Below are 19,339 nucleotides of genomic sequence, written 5' to 3'. Positions count from 1 at the left end.
AAAAAATACTTCTTTATTGCTGGCAATGAAGTTTAAAAAAAAAAAACACATTTACTTGCATGCCTTTAGATGCATTGAATGTTATACGTGGGTATATGGTAAATATTTAACTCAGGCTGTGTTTTATAAGAACAACCAAGTGATGAAGAACTTATCCCTGAGATAATTATGCCATAATCTGCACAATAAAGTAGAGAAGTTCACAGCAAACTGGTTGCACAATCAACATTTAGTTCAGTGAACACGAACATTAGATGCAATGACATACCGTCGTTCTCAATGTAAGAAAAATGCCTGCTTGTCTAGAAGAAAATGCAGTGAAATGATATCCTCTTTCTTCATTTTGTAGTTGAAATAGCTATCATCATTTTTTAATGTATGTTGAAGCTGCTATGGTAGAACAGACATAACTATTTCTGATTTACACATTAATATACAAATGACTCAAATAGAGGCAAAACTTGAAACCTTATTTTGGCAAATACAGGTTTGTACTATAGCTTTTGGTCACGATGTAGATGTGTTTCTTTTGGAAAAAAAAAAAACAAAACTATTTATTCATGCAGTCTCCAGTATTTGAAAACTGCACCCTACATCTTTCCCTTAAGTTTTCTGCCTTGACATTTGCTTCTATCAAGAAATGCCGCATCTCATGATGTTTCACACACTGAGTTGACAGCACAGGGCTGAGTGATGCTGAACCAAAGACGCAGAAGTAAGAGCCAAGTAAGAACCTGGTCATCAGTATGCCTGACTATGGATTATGTCATACACGCAAATCATCCACACGATGTTTCTTCAATTCCTGTCCAAAAGCTGGACTTCCCTGGGCACCACGTATTGAGCTCACGATGTGAACCCTAACCTGAAGACAGCCAGTTTCAGCAGAACTTCTGTATGCTTGCTTCTCCTTACATAAAGCTGTGTGTCCGAGGGTGCGCTCCGCATGGGGCTGCGTGTTTATTAGCCACGCACGGAATCATCATTGCTGCAAGAGATCACACGGAGTATTTCACAACCCGTATGTAAGGCACATCGATTACTGCAACTTCCAGGTGTTTTTCAGACGGACAGCAAGGGTCCAGTGTTCTTTAGTAAGATCTCTCCAAAGCAAAAGAGGCAGAAATACGTTTTAACTGGGAGAGATTTAAAGGTGAAGGAGCTACAAACGCTTAAATAACAGCGTCCACTGAAGATCGGGATCCATACGCGAGCAGCAATTTCCACACCGCCTATGCTTTATGTAAAACAACTGCTGGCAGCAGCGCCTTTTCCACACCTTATCCTTTATGGAGGGGTCTGCCCGCTCCTGTCCTCCCGCCCGGCTGCGGCACAGAGCCGAGCCCCGCGCAGCTCGCGGAACCGGGTTACCGTCCCCGCGCGCTGCGACCGGCCGCTTTCGAAGGTTTTTGTCAGAAGTAGGAAGGCTGGGCGCGACAGGGAGCGAAACGCCGCCCCGCCCCGCCCCGTCCCGTCCCGAGCGCTCGCTGCCGCCCCCCGCTGCCCGCCGCCCCCGCGCCGATCCCTGCGGGCGGGCGGGAGGGGGGCGGCACCGCGAGGCGCGGAGGGAGGGACCGTGCGCTGCGGCGGCGACTTTGCTCTTTAAATCGCTGGGCTGCAAAGCGGCTTTGCGGCTGATCTCCGCCCCGTGACGCCGCTCGGGGGGCAGCAGCTGCCGCCCGTCGCTCCGGCCGGGCCCCAACTTCGGGGAGGCGGCGCGCACGAAGGCGGGCGGAGCGGAGCGCGGGGCGGGGGCCGGGGCCGCCCGGCGCAGCCGGTGCCGGCGCGCTGGGCGCCCGCGGAGGGTGTCCGATGCCGGGCGGGCTGTGAGCGGCGAGGCGCTGCCGGGCACCATGCAGAAGAGCGTGCGGTACAACGAGGGGCACGCCCTGTACCTGGCGCTGCTGGCCCGCAAGGAGGGCACCAAGCGCGGCTACCTGAGCAAGAGGACGGCCGAGGCCAACCGCTGGCACGAGAAGTGGTTCGCCCTCTACCAGAACGTCCTCTTCTACTTCGAGAGCGAGCAGAGCGCCCGGCCCGCCGGCATCTACATGCTGGAGGGCTGCAGCTGCGAGCGGGCGCCGGCCCCCAAGGGCGCGGCCGCCGGCAGCGCCAAGGACGCGGCGCTGGACAAGCAGGTACCGGCGGCGGGACAGGGGCGGGCGGGGCGTTGCGTAACCCGCGAGCGAAGGGCGCGCGGAGCCGCTCGCCTCCTCCCGCCTCACCTGCCGCCTTATCTCCGTCGCGTTCTCTCGTCGAAATCCGCGGGAGCCGCACCTGGCGCGCCCCGCGGAGCCCAACAGGTGTCCGACGGGCTGCCGAGCTGCGGCGGCCCCGGGGTCGCGGCGGGCGCTTCCCGCCGGCTGTCCTCCGCCGTGTCCCGCCCGCCCTGCAGCCGCGCTGTCCTGGGCGCTCTCCTCCCGGAACGGGAGCTGTGCGCTTCAGCGGCTCGCCTTGTGCGCTGAGGCGGTTTAGCCGCGCTGCGTCCGGCGGTCACACGATGCTGCCGGCTGCGCTTCCGTGAGCACTGAGCCCAAATCCTGAGGATCCCCCGGGTCATTCTGAACTGCCCGCTGCCCTGTCTGCTGTACGTACGCTAGGTTATTGGTAGCGTTGTGAAACTGTGGCTTGACTGAGGACTGTGTGAAAACGACGCCTTCCCGCGTCTGTTCGTGTGGAGCCCCAAGTTGTGCTTTGGCGGCGATGGATGTCGGAGCTGTTTGTAGTCACGTTTAGCAGTGCAGAGACAGAATAATTTCTGGACAGCATGTTGCATTTTGCTTTCTGTCAAACGTTTCTATTAATAGTTTCTATTTCTGTGAAAGCTGCCTAAAAAACGTGATAGACTAATGGATCGCTGCTACAAGACAGAAGAGCACCGTCTAGTTTTTTCTTGAGATCTTAGTCTGAATTTGTGAGGCAGACCACCAGAAAACACCCTTCTCCCATTCATCTTTCACACGAATTTCATAGAATAAAGCTCCTGAGCGTTGCAGTTCTTCCAGACGTTAACTCTTTAAAACACACCCTTGTCTGCGTGTTGGTGTAGACTCCAGTGTCTGCTAAGGTGTGCTCCCACAGTGGCCAAAACTAATTGAGAACAAGAAGAACGAATAAGTATTTGAAAATTTTTTGCTTCTCTTTACTTGAAGCCCGTGCTTGTCTTCTTCCAGGCATAAAGTAATAAGATGTAAGCCTTCTGTTTGGTAACGGAGGAAGACAAATCTATTTTAATCAGATGCTAGTGAAAACTCTGTGTTATACACTTTAACTGCTGGCAGTGTAAGAATAGTGCCTCGATTTAATTTTGCGTTGATTTAACCTCACAAATGTAATAATGGTATGAAAAAAAAAAACCCCAAAGTTGGACCTCATCTTTTCACGAATCAGATCAATCTTTGCTAAGGGACAAAAAAGAAAAAAAACCCTTGGAGTTTTAATTGCTGGGATAGTTCAGACACCAGAGTGATTTGTCTGGAGGAATTACACAATTAATTACACAAGAGTTGCATCAACATCCTTTGAATTAACATTTGGAGCTACAGTGCATTTTCTTTAAGTTATGTAGCCAAGATACTGGAAAATGCATGCAGAAAGATATATTTTCCTTAGCTTTCCCATTCTTTTTAGTTTGACATGCTTTAGTCTTTAATATCATTTGGCAATTCATGTGCTAGATCAAAACTGCTGAGAGGTGTTTGGAGTTGAGTGGGGAGAATGCTGGCACTGTGCTTTGGTATCCAGGAGCCTGTATTTTAGGCAGCAGATGCATTTAGGCTTGGATATCTGGCTCCCAGCAGGCACAGCAGCTTAATTATTTCACATTGAGCCATGCTGGTGCTGTTAACTCTCCCAACTGTCCATCATAAGGGAACATAAAGTATTAAGGAACAGTCATGCTGTTTTGCAAAAGATGCCAATAAGATTTTTTAGGTAACTGAAAATAACTGAAAAGCTTTAAAAATTTATAAGACTGTGAGCTTTTTTTCTCTTTCTCTTAAAGATATCAGTATACTTTTTGCTTTAGAGTCCTTCATGATGCTTGTTTTGAAAGTACAGTACATTTCTTAATATCAAGAAGTTGCACAGTGCATGAATCAGTCGATATTCTGTGAGTATGGCACTGAACCAAGTGTGCTGTAGATGCTCGTGATTTTCGGGGAAAGCTTTGATTTAAAAATAGTGTTTTGATCTCCCTCAAATTTTAGGAGCGATTTTGCAAATGCTAAGCAGTTGTTGCTATCCACTCTGATTTTACTTCAAAATTATTTCAGGAAAGAACACATTGAAACTGAGAGAGCAGTGTGGAAGGAGCGTTGTTTCAAAACAGCGAATTACAACACGGAGATACTACATTTGAAAAGCTTAAATTCTGATGTTAGTTAAAATGCTTTTCCCTGCAGGAACGACAGAGAGCAAACAGGTGCAGGTCCCAGCAGCTACTCTGCTGTGACAGTGACGGAGATGATGAGAATGAGTTTCAGCTTTTCTGTCAGAGATTCTGGATAGAGATTGGTTTTGTATCAGTGAGTGGCTCACCTCTTTCAGAAGTTAAATCAAATCCTTAAAATAAGCTTTTTCCTGTATTTCATAGGAGAACAATGCTTGTTATCTAGCAAGTTCACTTTTTTTTTTTTTTAAAGACTATTGGAAATGTGTGTACTGGAATATAAATATTTTTGTCTTCACTAGGAGGGTAACTGTTTATTACTTTGTTTTGTAGCCCTGTTCTGAATACATGAAAATATTCTGATCTGGTAATTAATAACTGTCCTAGTGTGCTTAAGTTTGTGAATTTCTATGATTTGAGCAGGGACTATTGTTTATATCTTGCCTAATCTTCCTCCCACTTAGCAAAATTAAATGCAGCATTAAGTCCATGTCCCCACAGATTAACAGAATCCAATTATTTGAATTTTTGCTGCTTGCTGTAGCTGTGTATTTATTTTATAAAGGATACTGATTTTTTTTCAGTGTTTGAAACCTCACTATTTTCTATATGTTCCTTGAATTAATGAAGGCGTGTGCCATTAGCAGCTTTTGCTGCACCTCTCTGCTAATTCAGCATACATAAAATCTGGCAACAACGCTTAAAGGTTATTTTATCTGAAGATATAATAACTTAAAAGTTCGTCTCTTAACCTTTAATAGGCCAGGAAAGCCCCTCCGTCGCACTGTGTCTGTTACATTACTCCTCAGGCACGTGTAAGGTCTTATCTTTTTGACAAGACAGGTTACCAGGTTCAGCTGTAGTGCTGTCCATAAATCGTACTGCTTGTGTGCAGGCACATGGCTTCTTTGGAAGTTCCAGTGGACAGGTCCAGCACAGACGCCTAAGTTTTAGACATTTCTTACAAAATTTCAAAGAGAATAGATGAATTTGTTTTCGCAGTGTCTGGGTAGTTCAGGTGGAAGTGGTTCTGTGATAACACGGAGTATTAACAGAGGTGTTGCTTTGAATAAAAGCATTCTTGCATAGTAAAGGGTGTTTTTTTTGCTTTGTTTTCTTTTGGGTTGGCTGTGGGTTGTTTGTTTGGTTTTTTTTTAAGTTTTTGTTTTGTTTTGGTGGACTACCTTTAAAAAAGTGGCCAGTGGGAAAGATTTAAGATGTGGAAACATGAATCCTGATAGCGTTAATAAGACTTTCTCATAAAAGATTCTCTGAATGGCTCTTGTATGAAGACAGTTTTGATCTAACTGGCTCTTAATTACTTTTCCAGATAAACTCTATTCCTTTCCTTGTCATTTCTGGACCATCGTAAGACAGTATGGTTTTGTGGACATAAGTGCAAAAATCACTTTCAGATACAGTTAAACAGTAACCAAGAAACGAGCTGCTGACATGGCCTCCTGCTTAAAGCACATTGCTTTGGAGTGGTTACCTCTGGCTCTTCATGGAGAGTTATGAATTGGATTTACAGTATACTTTTTGGCCTAGGGCAACGGACAGTGAATAAATAGAAAAGTTTAGTTCTTCTGATCTCTAAATTGATTGAACTTTGCTACCTGATATATGTTTAGGATTTTTGCTAGCTTGGTAATGAGTATATTTTGAGAATAAAAAGAAAAAAAGTGTCATGGCCACACTTACTATGGCATATTGCCAAACTGTAGGCATTTTTAAGCATTTAATTCTAACCCTTGTAATGATATGTTTCTGATGCAATATAAAAAAAAAAAAAAGCTTATAACTGTGCAAATATGGGGAATGTCCCTATGTGGGGGAATATCTCTGAGAAATCAGTTATAGGCAGGATGAGGTTGTTTTTGAGATGCCTTCCTCTTTAAAAGTTAGCTAAATCTACACAGACGTAAGTTGTAGAATACAGATGTCCTTCAGTAGTTTAATATTAACTTTTGGCTACCTTAATCTATGTTGGGTGACTTTGGTCCAGAAGGTGACAATGATCACCTTTTCTATCATGTTATCTATCTATGAATGTTGGTCACACTCAGAGCAGAAAGACAGCATTAAGAACATTGGAAGTGTGGCAGAATTACCAAAATCAGTGGGTTCAAAGTAGTATTGAGAAATCACAGCATGACATCCTTAATGACCCTCTGTGAGGTACTGTAACATTCTGATGTTATAATGGAAAAGCATGCTTCTTAGTTGAACAATTGGCAAAAGTATGATCCCAGATGGCAAATATCATTTGGCAAAGTCTTGTTAAGGGGGATGCTGGGAATTCCCTGTAGCCAACAGGTGATATATCAACAAGTGCAAGACTGGAAGCACATAAAATTAGAACTTCATCCCGGATCATCATGACCATAAAATGTTGTGTAGATACTTGCAGTGCCAGAATTCGTTCTACCTTTGCAGGCTTCAGCATCGCACAAAGGCTGTACAAAATGCCTGAAGCTAATGCAGGTACAGCAGTATAACTTATTCTTAGAATGTGAATAGTTTCCTATCAACTTAACATGGATTTCATTCTTCTTGATGGTGAATGCCGATACTTTTTTTTCCCCCTCATTTTATCTCTGTGTTTCTGTTAGTGGAATTGCACACATTTCACTTGATTCGATTCCTAAAAATTCTCGAGGAATGTGTGGGAAACAAACAAAAAATTCTGAGCAAAAAAATATCAAGTTTGTCCCTGATATGCTGGATAATTATGCTCTGTCCGTGTTCATTTGACTTCATTTAACTTACAAAATATATATTATTTTCTCTTTCATCATCATCCACACACATCTGTAAGAACGTAGCTTGTTTCCCGGCCACATGCTGGACATACCAATTTCTAACTGCTTACTTGAAAAGAGGTCAAGGTAGATATTCGCTTATTTCTATGGTAATCAGACAACATTATTACAGTATTTTCATGTATTATGTATAGCAGTGTCGTCGTTAGCAGCACTTTTTTAATCACCTTGCTGAGGATTTTCCATTCTAAGAATGTGTGTGTAATAAAATCTGCTGGAGTTTCTCATTTTGGCCACATGTATTACAATCACCTGTCTTGTTTTTGTCACTTGCAATATGTTTGCATTACCAACTAGTTTGTACAGAGAGGGAAGGGACAGGTCTCGTTCTAGTGCATTGTTTTGTGATTCCTGGCATGTGTACCCACAGTGCATCCCTACCAGCAGTGATGTCCTACCCAGCTGGTAGTGCATACTATCTGTGTGGAGAGATATCCACACATATCTGCTGCAGCACCTTCTGCCCTCATTACAAGTGGCACTCTGGATTGTGTCCCACTTTTTCACCTTATCTTGGCTTCACTTGGAGGATGGCTGCTCTGAGTGTCTGTGCAGAGCTGATGCAGTATTTTCCACAACTCAGTATATAAATATGAAGCAGATTTGCATCAAAAAGAACTTCTGTGGTACATTAGTAAACTGTTAATGTAGCCCTAATGTGGCTGGTAAAGATAATGAGGTCTGAAAATACCCATCCACAGGTTTTGGCTGCTCTTAGCAACAGATTTTGCTGCTAGCTGTGGTGTACTTCTCTAAATCCACTGCTTCGAAGCAAATTTGATGCCGTGGCTCCAGTGCTAACCTGTTTTTCAGTGTGAATGTTCCAAGCTTTCTCATTTTGTGCTTACAAGGTGGTGTGATGTTCAAATTTAGGTACTGTTCGATAGATGTGATGGAGTGCTGTAGGGTTAGATTTTGTTTGAACTGAAAACAATACCGTTACTTGTTGCTTTCTTTTTGTCTGTGATAACAATTTAGGAAGACAGTGTCACTGCTCCGTTCGTAAAGTTAAAAGAAAATGAGATTCCACGTAGTACCTCTTCTCAGCTTTCCTGTCTGGCAGCCATTACCGATGCTGATTGAAGGATGGGATTTTATTTAGCACACTGCCTCTGCACTAGGTGCCTAGGAACATATGCTTACGATCTAGCTTCCAAACGCTTTTTGACTTGCCAATCCCATAAGGATTTCTGTTTGACGTTCAAAGTCAGTATATGTAAAAGCAGAGGGTTTCCCAACTCCATCTAGCCATTTCAGTGTCTTCATTATCTTTTCCACAAGTTCAGAACTGAGAGTTTTATTAGGAAGTGATTATAAACTACTGACTGAATGCAGCTGTATCATTGTAAGTGATTTTACTTCCACTGTTCGGTAGTGCAGACAGCTTTATTCAGTTCCACTACTTCTTTTGTAAACACACATCATGTCTTCAATTTCAATGCCTTATTTATTGAAAAAAGTTGGAATTAATTTCTGACTCTCTCTAGTGGTTCCTCCTTCTTACGACATTGCAGGACAGTAATTTTTGTACATTCTTTGCCTGTTGAATCTTTGGCTGCAGTGTGATGGCTGGTTAATGGAAATTATCTGCCTTTTAATCATTCTGTAGTTTGACAGCGTGGTTGAAGTTCCTAAATCAGTGCTAGATTTCCATTGCACAGCTGCATCCTCTGCAGTCTCTTGAAGTCTGCCAGATCATTATGGTGCTATTGTTTAATACTCTGCATCTATTTAGCATTTTTTAAAGAAATCATAAACAATCTGCAAATGTCCATATATTTAAATTGACATGGAGTGGGATGCTGCTCGTGTAGCTTTAGGCACCCCATGTGAGCTGATAGAGGGAGGGCTAGAGAATGATTCACTTCAGCGTAAAAGAGACATCGGCACTGGTTATACTGAATGGACTCCACTGACACTGTCTGAGTTGCAGCTGACTGTAATATCAACTTAGTTGCCTGGCATGCAGGCACCTGTATTCCAGGCATGTTACATGATGTGTTCTGCTCTGGCATGGAGATCAGACTTTTTGTTTTCTTCTTTTCCCTAGCCAACCATGAGATTTTAGTGCTTGTGGATGTAGACAAAGTTCTGAAATCTCCAATGTTGGGTGCTAAGACATACAACAATACTGCTGCTTTTTGGGTCAATATTATGTTCTGGATTCTCACATGTTGAAAGTTCAGAAGGATTGAGTGGGACATTTTTTCTTCTGCTTTTCTTTCTCTCCTTTACACAAACTGTTTCTCCTGTTTCAGCACATGCTAAAGCTTCCATATACTTCTCTGGAATTGTGGAAATCATATTTAGTGATTTTTGACAGAATCTCTATGATGTCCTCTAGAATTTGGGAATTCATTTCTAACTTCATGCATTCCTGCATGTTCAAGTATGACTAGAAAATTGCTGTGTTTTTTTAATGCTAATTGAATTCCATTTGCCACAAAGGGCAATTTTAGAGAAATATTAAAAATGCTTTTTCCTGATAAATTCTTTGTGGGGAAGTTCAAAGTTGTGGACTATCTGCAAAACTCTCTTAAGAGAAAGAAAGTGACAGAAAAGAGGAGGAATTCATCACTGACTGCAGGGAAATACTGTCACTGGCCACACAGATGTTTGTGTGTACAGATGAAGGAAAAGTCAGTATTTGAGATGATAACACTCCTACTGCATTTGATGCTTAAATGTTCTTGCCAATTTCTAGGGCTTGACCAGGAACATCAGGCAAATGAGGGCTGTTGAATAATATTCCTGGGTTGGTTCTCTGTTTCATCTCTGTAATTTGTCAGGGGTATTTGTCAGGAATTTTGTGACTTTTGGTTGTAGCTTCCTTGACACAATAAATACATGATGATTAAAGGCAATATAAGCTGAGTTTGGGAATAGTGGACGGGAGATGGCATAGAAGATGTAGATGAATTTGTCATTCCAGGCTTTCCTTTTTTTTTTTTTTTTTCCTCCAAGCCAAATGCCAGCATGGCATGCTTACAGTAATAAGTGGGCAGTGGAATCTGTGTTTTGAGTGCAAACAGGGCCACAGTTTGTTCATAGATCTTTTTTTTTTTTTTTCTTTTTTTCTGGATGATCAGTTTCACACTGCACCTAAAATTCAGAACATCAGGAACTGCAGATACCTTGATAGAAATGCCTGGCTAAACAGACTAGACTGAAAGAGGCTGTAAGCATTAAACTGTTTCCCCTTCTGAACTACCACTAGAATCCAAGAATATCAAGACAAGTATAAAACCTACTCGAGAAAGAGGTATGTGCCTTGTCTCCTTCTAGTGATTATCCCAGATTGGGATAGTTGTCAGCTGCTGCTATTGCGTTATCAGCCCAGTTTAACTCTCTGATCCTGTAGCTGTTTTTTGTTAGTGTATGTTTAGGTTAAGTGTTGTCCTTTTCTGTGTCTTTTGCTTTTCTGTGAAGCCCTACGAATTGTATTCTCACAGTGTATGAACAGGCATTAGAAATGCAAGATCAGACACCCAGTAATCTAAAGGGAATGGAGCTGAGGCTTCTTGGGCAGCCTAGTAGTTACCCTTTCTTCTCTGTAATGATGCGATCTGTTCCATCAGATACGTTTCTTTCCTTGGACTCCTTTCTTATTAAGACAAAAATTGGGATTATGTCCCAAAGAAGGTAATTTTCTGTCAGTCTTTTCTGTTTTTCCCCTCCTTCTCTGAAGAGTAGTAGTATGTGAGATGTGAGACTGTATAGTAGAATCACAGAATTGCAGGGGGAAGGGACCTCAAGAAGTCATCAAGTCCAAACCTTGTCCTAAAGCGGGTACCCTGCAATAGGTCAACAGGTAGATGCCCAGAGATGTCTCGATAGAAGGAGTCTCCACAACCACTTTGGGCAACCTGTTCCAGTGCTCTATCACCCTCACCATAAAGTTCTTCCACACGTTTGTATGGAACTTTCTATGTTCAAGTTTTAGGCCACTGCTTCTTGTCCTATCACTATGTGCTACCAAGAAGAGCCTGACCTCATAAAGAAGATGGTAAAAACCCTTGTGTGAACTGGATCTTTTGCCTAGAATCCCTGTGAAATGTTGTGAAAATCATATACCTGAGGCATTTTACAAGGGGTTATTAATCATTCCTCATTTTGGTTACCTGATGTCAAACAGGAGCTTGGCAGTAAAGGTAGAACTGAACTCTGTGAAATTTATAACTAAAACTAATAGAACTACCTTCTAAGCAGAAAAGGCTGATTGTTTCTCAGATCTGCATCGGAGCTGAGTTGCTGTTTCTGAAATGAGTGATTCTTGTATTGACCATTTTTGCACTGCTGCCTTCTTACCTCACAGGCTGCTGTGAAAATAAATGTGTTTATTTTAAGGAAGCATCTGAATGATGTTATGAGGAAGGTCATAGGATAGCATGTAAACAGTTTCTGAACTATTTCTACTTAGCCTGCAGTAAAGTATGGAGGACATATATTAGAGAATTAAGAGAAAGTGAAGTATGAAATCAAGTAGTGAAAGATTATAGTCAATACCCTTGCAGATCTGTTACTAAAGTAATAATGCACAAATCTGCTTTAAATGCGGTACTTCTCCTAACCTCTCTTTACTTGACTTTGTCATCTAATGCCAAAGACTAACGTGCCTCAGTACCATCTTCCCCAAGAAACAAATCTAAAGCATGAAAGTCATGTATAAACGGATGTAAAAGATGAAGTGTTTTGGGTAGATGGAGACAATTTGTTTTGCTGCACATTTGTTATTGTGATGGGTGTGAGCTTGCAGGTTGTAGGCTAATTCTGTTCAGATTTGTGTTGCCTGCTGCAGATGGAAGTTTCGTAAGTGCATTACTTGGTGGCCTGAGGGAAAGCCGACTTAGCTCGTGTCCAGTATTGTACAGTCCAAAATGTTCAGCGACCTGAGAGAGTGCTGTCATCAGCTGTATGAAAATTGCTGCAGACCTACAGGAAAGTAAATTCTGCACAACCTATACTAATATTAAAATGCTTTAAAGAGAACGATTCTCCCTTAATACTGTACTGCATTCTTGTAGCTTAGCAGCAGTACGTTGACTGCGTGCCATCCAAGTGAACCAAGTAAAGGCAACCACTCAGACCGACAATTTTAAGTAATGCCAAGTGGTTCCATGTGAAATAAATAAATGGATTTATCTTCCATAGAAGGGCAGAAAATGCAAGTACGTTTCCTGCTCTGGTTTTAAATAGGTTTTCTTAAAGTTCATTGACTGTCTGCAAATACTGTTTCAATTTTTTTACTCAAGTTTATTTTTATTTTTTTGAGGACATCTAAATGCATGCATGTTGTATGCGTGCTGATAGGCTGGGTGGTAAGGAGTTCTTTGGAGTCAGTGTGTTCTGTGTACATTTGCATCCTGAGCCCCTTGCTGCCCAGGGCCTCCTGCTAAATCAGCTTCTAGACTGCCCTACTTCTCTGTAGTACAACAGGCCTAATAGTGCTTCCCATATGTTAGCATATGGGTGACACCATCTGCATGGGGATATTTGTTTATCCTTGCAGTATTTTAGGGTATTCATCTGTGGTTTAATGGGAGAACACAAAAGTTAGTTGTGAGGTAGTGTGTGTGTGTGTGTGTGTGTGTGTGTAGTACGTAATTGCAAAACATACAGCTATGCTCTAATTGTAATTAATGACTTTAGTTCCCTCTGCTGGGTACACCTTAGCAATTTATACTGCAGGTAAAATGCTCTCATTGATCTTGTTGACCTGAATTGCACCACCTCTTGTTGATGCACTTAACTGAAATTGGAGAGTTTCTCTCTTTTTTCCTTTTTTTTCTGGAATTGTAATAACTAGTGATTATGGACATCAGTTATATGTAATTATAGCATAGTATCTGTTAATGGTACTTATAATAGCAGGATGTTTCTTCTCTGCTAAAAGTATGATTTTTGTAATGACTGAAACTCCTTAACTCCTTACTAGGTTCATAATAAATTGCACACACATCTTTCTAATACCTTTTTTTTTTCTTTCCCTTTGGCAGATGCTTTGCCTTGTTTAAATTTCAGGCTGCTTGTTTTGTCAGATTTCAGCCCCATGAATACTAAGGCAGTGCCTCTGAGTTGCTTTGTGGGTGCAGCACTGAGCAGTGCTCCTCGTGAGGTCTCTATTCTCATTCACATTGTATGAGAAAATGCTTCAGTGTGCTACCAGGAGGGAACGCGTGAACAAAACCAAAGTACTGTGCATTTTGTTACTCATGGCTTTCCAAATGCATCATGTCTTTTTGCCCACCTGTTCCACTAGCTTCCAGGGCAAGAACATTTTATTACTCAGTTTGCTGAGTAATTCTGACTTTCTACTGTTGTTTCCAGGGGCAGCAGGGAAGTGTAAACAATGAAATCCTTTTGTTCTGACAATGGTGTGCTTTACATTACTGAAATAAAACAAAGGATTTCATTTGATTTACTCATCTTGTGTGAAACAAGCTTGGAAGAAAATACCGTAGTGCAAGACCTGCATAACCGTCAGTGAGAGTACACTGGAAGGTGTAGACTGCCTCACAGAGTGCAGCTGTAGTGTTTGTAGTCTCTCTGGGAGCTTGTTTTTGTATAATTGTAGAATGGCTTTGTTTGGATGGGACCTCGAAGATCATCCAGTTCCAACGCCTGGCCATGGGCAGGGCTGCTGACCGCTCCTATCTCGTGCCTGTGGGATGTTTCCCTGTGATTGGGCTCCCTGTGACCACAGTCTGCGTTATGATTCGGCCCCTTATTTTCTTATTTCATAGCTTGGCTACTTGGTCATGCTACTATCACATTTCCTTTTAATTTTCTGGGTCAGGTACTACGTAAGTCTCTCTGAAAGTAATGCCTTCTATTTAATTCCATGGAACCTACAACTAGTACAAAGAACACAATGACATCATTTGATAGAGCAAGTTCTCAGCTACAAAATGCTATTTTTCAACAGCATTACAATGCAATTTCACCAATGAATGAAGAACCTGCATGCTTCTCTTGTAACAGTCTGCACCTGTGCAAGTGACCTGTAGCTACTGCTGAAATGCACCACCCACTGCCTCACTGTGCTCACAGCCACTGGTTGGTCTCTGTAGATGTTCAGCAATGAATGTAACTGTAAATGAGTCAATGAATGTCAGTAGGTGCCATTTTTTCTGTATGGAGGAATTCAGTGATAAACCTTTGCTCAACATGTACTTCCGTGCTAGATACCATTCTGTCAGGATGCCCCTCTGCTGCCATCTGTCACACAGCAGCAGCACGTATGAGAAGACTGGTGGGAAAGTTCACCTCTACTTGCATACCACCAACATCTGCCACAGACACTGTGAGCCAATATGATAAAACAGAAGGCACTGCATTCAGAGCAACCCTTGTCTGTGTCACTGTGTTACTTGCCATTACTGCCCTTTTTCCTGAATTTCCCTTTGTCCTTTACTTACCTCTACTGTTTGTTACGGTGGCTTTTTTGTTTGCTCTTTTTTTTTAAATGTAAAATAGGGGAATACCTAGTACACCGTAGACAAAACTAGAATCCCCAGGCAGTTAAACATTATGATGGTTTATTCCTACTGTATTTACTCTTATAAAAATGAATGAGTGATAATTCTTTCATCAAAAGCATAGAATCAAGTGTTTCTCCTTTACATTGTGTACATCTGCAGTAATTTCACTGGAGTGGGTTATTTAAACTAAGTGAATTCTCTAAATATTTCTAGTGGGACCAGGTACCTTATCTGCTTTAATAAAACGTATCTTTTATTAAGGCTTGATCAGTTACCATTTCATTTTTATTTTTTTTTCCTCTGATGATCTTTCTTGATTGGAAGTTATTTTTAAGTAACCCCAGTCAGGAAGGATATGATTGGGGTGGAGTGTGATGGGAAATACGGACAATTAATGGAAAACATTTGGGAATGAGTCTGGGGAGCTTCCAAAGAAGAAAATCAAATGCAATTGACTCACTTGATTACAGATGCTTATCAGAATCAGGTTGCCCTCTTACCCTCTTGGAAAAAAAAAAACAAAAAAACCAAAAAAAACCAAAACACTGACGTAGCTACGGCAGATTATTTTATTTATTTTTATCACTAATAGTATGCAATTCTGTATTTATGTCTTAAGAATGTCAGCTTATGTGAATTTTTAGTTACCATTTGGGATGCTGGAGTATATCAGATCTGCTTCAAACACCTTTGGGTTTTCATGAACTGATAATGCGCCTGAGAATAATACAAAGCCGCTAAGGCATTAATATGGAAAATAACAGTCTAGAGTTGCTGGCATTCCATCTTATTTTTGGGGTTAGAATGTAGCAGTACAGACTATGAAACATCATAATTTCATGAGTGTTCTTCTATTTTTCAAAGTAAGGAATTAAAAGTGAATAAAAATAAAAGCTGAAAACACATGCTGTCACTAGGGGTGGGCATACATGATTACAGTGTTAATGTTGAACAAAAACTGTTTCATAGCACCAATTTTTATGTTTATAGCTGTGAATAAAAACAGTCAAACAAAAATTTTATTTGCCTTTCTCCCAGCAAATAAACTGTCACTAATTCTTCTGTCTCCTGACCTGTCCCTTCTCCCTTATCAGTTAACTGCATTAGGCATCTTGGATCTGTCATTGGCTTGAAGTGCTATTTGACAGGAACTGCAGAATTCTATTACGTAGGTGTTATTATCTGTTACTTAAGCTGTCTTCTCTAGTATTTGAGAAAATACACATTATTGTAAACTGTTCTGAGATAGATAAATTCATGTGTCAGTCAAAGCCTTACTAACCAAATTTTGCTCTGAAGTCAGAATTGTGATGGATAACATGTGAGCTCATCCCTGTTCCTGGGTAGGAAGAAGAAGAACTTACGTGTATCATCAAAAATACCCGAATACCCTTCCTTTTAAGTGATGATTTAGTGGGCTTGATGCACTTAAACCCATAACAGCCGTTTGGGTATACAGCAAAGCTAAATTAGAAGCTGCTTGTATGTGTGGAAGCCGAAGTTGTATAACAGTAGGCGTCTCTGAGCTTGTTGCTTAGTTTACCATACATAGACACAGGAAGACACAGTAAGATATAGTAGACATTCCAGATAGTACTTCCATTTTATCCAGGTATCTGTTAGCATAATAAACACAGAGTAGATGGCAGAAGTTCTTGTGATCACTGAAACAAAATACACAGCACAGATGTAGAAATATGCATAGATACTTTTTTTTTTAATGTTACAGAAATTGCTCTCCTGAAACATACCATTTGAGGTACTTATAAAAATTTAAGCTGAACTAATTGTTCTGATGTACCACATAAGTAACATCAGCTTCATTTTTTGAAACACTTGCCAGTATTCACTTTAAGTTATTTATGCAGCAGGAGCATACAGTAGGCAAATTCAAATGTTCTAAAAATCTTACTCTGTATATTATTAAATTGAATTTAATACACTTTCTATTGTTGAACATTGAATATTCTTATATTGAGAGCATTGAAGTATCCTCCAGAAGTTCAGAAATTTCCTAATTTAGGTTTCCAGCGTGTAAGATTTCTGAAACTTCTCTTATCACCTAAAATAGCTTATTTTTGCAATCCTAAAATGTACTTTGTGAAAATTGCTATATAAAATGTATCCTACATAACTGCTACTGCCAGGAAGTTAGTGATGTGGTCATAATGATTCCTGCTTATTGTATTTACACTGAGCATCTTTGGATGTGTGATGAGTGACTTCTTAAATAATATGTAATTTTTCAATCACTAACAGAGGTTGTATTTTAAATCTAACACTTGCACATCTCCTTATGGTTAACTACATTACTAGCAAGTCAACTAGTTTTCCAGAATCAGATGGCAGTCTGCAAGTAAGATGTAATTACTCTAAGTACATACTATTTAATGTATTAAAAAAAAAAAAAGTCTTGCATTAAAATTGGTTTCCTAGTCACACACCCACACCCAGATCTGAAAAGTAATGTATTGCCTTGCCTGAGATGTTCTGATGGCTGCAGAACATCAGTTAACTAATAATTATGATATTTCTATCTAGATAAATATTTCACAATACAGAATAAATCTTTCATGTTCTCCTAGTTTTCTGTATTCTAGCCAATATCTTTGTTCTGATAGGAAGAAATCTTGCTACCTTTCATTAGTATGAACCCTCACTATTTTCCTGAGAATGTGTTGTTATCTGAGCCCATAAGATAATTATACAGAACTCAACCTCTCTGGGCAGCCTGTACCAGTACTTCATCACCCACACAGTACAGAAGTGCTTCCTGGTGTTCAGATGGAACCTTCTTTGTTCCACTTTGTCTTTATTGCCCTTTGTCCTCATACTGGGCACTACTCAGATTCTGGCTCTGTCTTCACTGCACTCTAATGGCATTTAGAAAATATTGGTGAGGTCACCCAAATTGCCTCCAGACTGAGCAGCCACAGGCACTCTCAGGCTTTCCTCCCCGAAGAGATGCTCTGAGCCCTTTGTTGTATTCATGGTTCCGTGCTGTACTCTCTCCCATGTGTCCATATTGCTCTTGTATTGGGGTGCCCAAAGCTGGACACAGCATTTCAGGTGTGGCCCCAGCAGTGTTGAGTAGATGGGAAGATCACCCTCCTTGTCCAACTAGCGGTGCTTTTCTTAGTGTAGCCCAGGATACCATTAGCTTTTTTGGCACGAGCACGTTGCTGGCCCACGATCAACTTGATTTCCACAAGGACTCCCAGGACCTTTTCTGACAATCTGCTTTCTTTATGGGTAGAGTCTGCCTGCTTAGGCTTGTTCTTCCCTAGGTACAGGACTTTGAATTTCTTGTTGAATTACATGACCACCATTTTGACTCTTAGAGCTCCACACAAATACAGATGAATATACAATCCTTTCATCCAGGAAAATTGTTAGAAATAGAGTTTAACAACAGGAATACAATAAGAACTGTGGTAGTGGAGCAGAAGACATGGACAGACAAGTGTGCTGGCCAGATTGGCCCTCTTTTTTTTTTTTTTCCCCCTTCTATTTTTCCACAGTTTTTCCTCCTCCTTCAAGTTCCTTGATGCCTCACTTGCACTGCCTTTGATTCCCTCTCTGATCATCCATTAATGAGACTTGCACAGTCCCAAAATAATCTTTCCTGCATCCCACAGGTGTTGCACCCATATAGATGGTTACTTTCCATAGCTTGAAGAGATTTCAAGAGTGCCTTTCCACTGAGTACTCTTGATGAATTTCTCTCTTTTTTTTTCCCCCTCCATTTTTGGGGGGGCTTATGATACATCTGCATTTCAATTGCACTTATGACTGTTTAGTAAACCAAACTGATCTTCTAGTAATTCTAGTAGCCATCCTGTGATGACAATCATAATAGATTCTCTGCGGCAAACTGCCCGGCCATTCATTCAGGTATATACTTACTTCAATATTAGATGCTCATTCTCTGAAAATTCTTTTTTTTTTTTTTTTTTTCCTTTCATTTTAGGTAGATAACCATATTTGGCAAAAGTCCATTGTGAAAAATCTTGTGAATCACAAAATCTCACCACTGAATGAAGATGCTACTAGCTTGTAGTTCATGCTTCCAAATGAAAGAAAGATTAAATTGTTAAATTTAAATAAAAATTTATCTTAAAAGTGAATGCCTCTCATTATAAAAGTTTTCTATGTTTAAGTCAAGGCGTGGGGAAAGAGCTGTGAAACTGACATTTCAATTTTATACAGAATATCTGATTGACATAACTAACTGGAGTTATTTTGTATCTTTGTATTTCTAAATAACAGTTGCATGTATGAAGACAAATATTGAAGTGATTGATGGTGATCCTGTGTTAAAAATGGATCGTTAGCTTGAGTGCTGTCTTAGTAATAATCATTTCTATTGTAGGAACGGTGTGACATAATTTTAGTAAAATGAACCCAAATTTTCAGGTCATAAATTATGTGTATATAAATACACAGCTAGAAAAGAGCTTTGTTTGATGACATTTGTGAGAAACCTGTCAAAATTGGACCAAGTTGTTTAAATTACCCACTGTAAGAATTTTATGCTATGCTGACACCTGTCTTTGGGGTCAAGTCTGTGTCAGTGAAGGTTTTGTAGTATTACTGTACTGTACTTCGGCCACAACAACCCTAGGCAGAGTGGCTGGAAGACTGTG

General features: G+C 40.9%; 1 protein-coding gene across 4 annotated transcripts in view; it reads left to right on the top strand.

Moving 5' to 3' along the window:
* Positions 1-1,756: 1,756 nt before the first annotated feature.
* Positions 1,757-19,339, top strand: part of RASGRF2 (Ras protein specific guanine nucleotide releasing factor 2) — a 126,778-nt gene continuing 109,195 nt past the window's right edge. For 3 of the 4 annotated variants that reach the window (XM_031603393.2, XM_090131231.1, XM_090131232.1), the window contains exon 1: positions 1,757-2,138. In XM_031603393.2, coding sequence (XP_031459253.2) covers positions 1,854-2,138 — 285 coding nt within the window. In that variant the 5' untranslated portion in view covers positions 1,757-1,853. Of the gene's footprint in view, positions 2,139-2,427; positions 2,588-19,339 lie in introns of those variants that run through there. The other variant, XM_090131233.1, reaches the window with a different exon arrangement.

The sequence above is a fragment of the Phasianus colchicus genome, chromosome Z, assembly GCF_987193195.1.
Source record: "Phasianus colchicus chromosome Z, bPhaCol1.hap1.1, whole genome shotgun sequence".
NCBI lineage: Eukaryota > Metazoa > Chordata > Aves > Galliformes > Phasianidae > Phasianus > Phasianus colchicus.
This window is presented reverse-complemented; position numbering and strand designations above follow the sequence as displayed.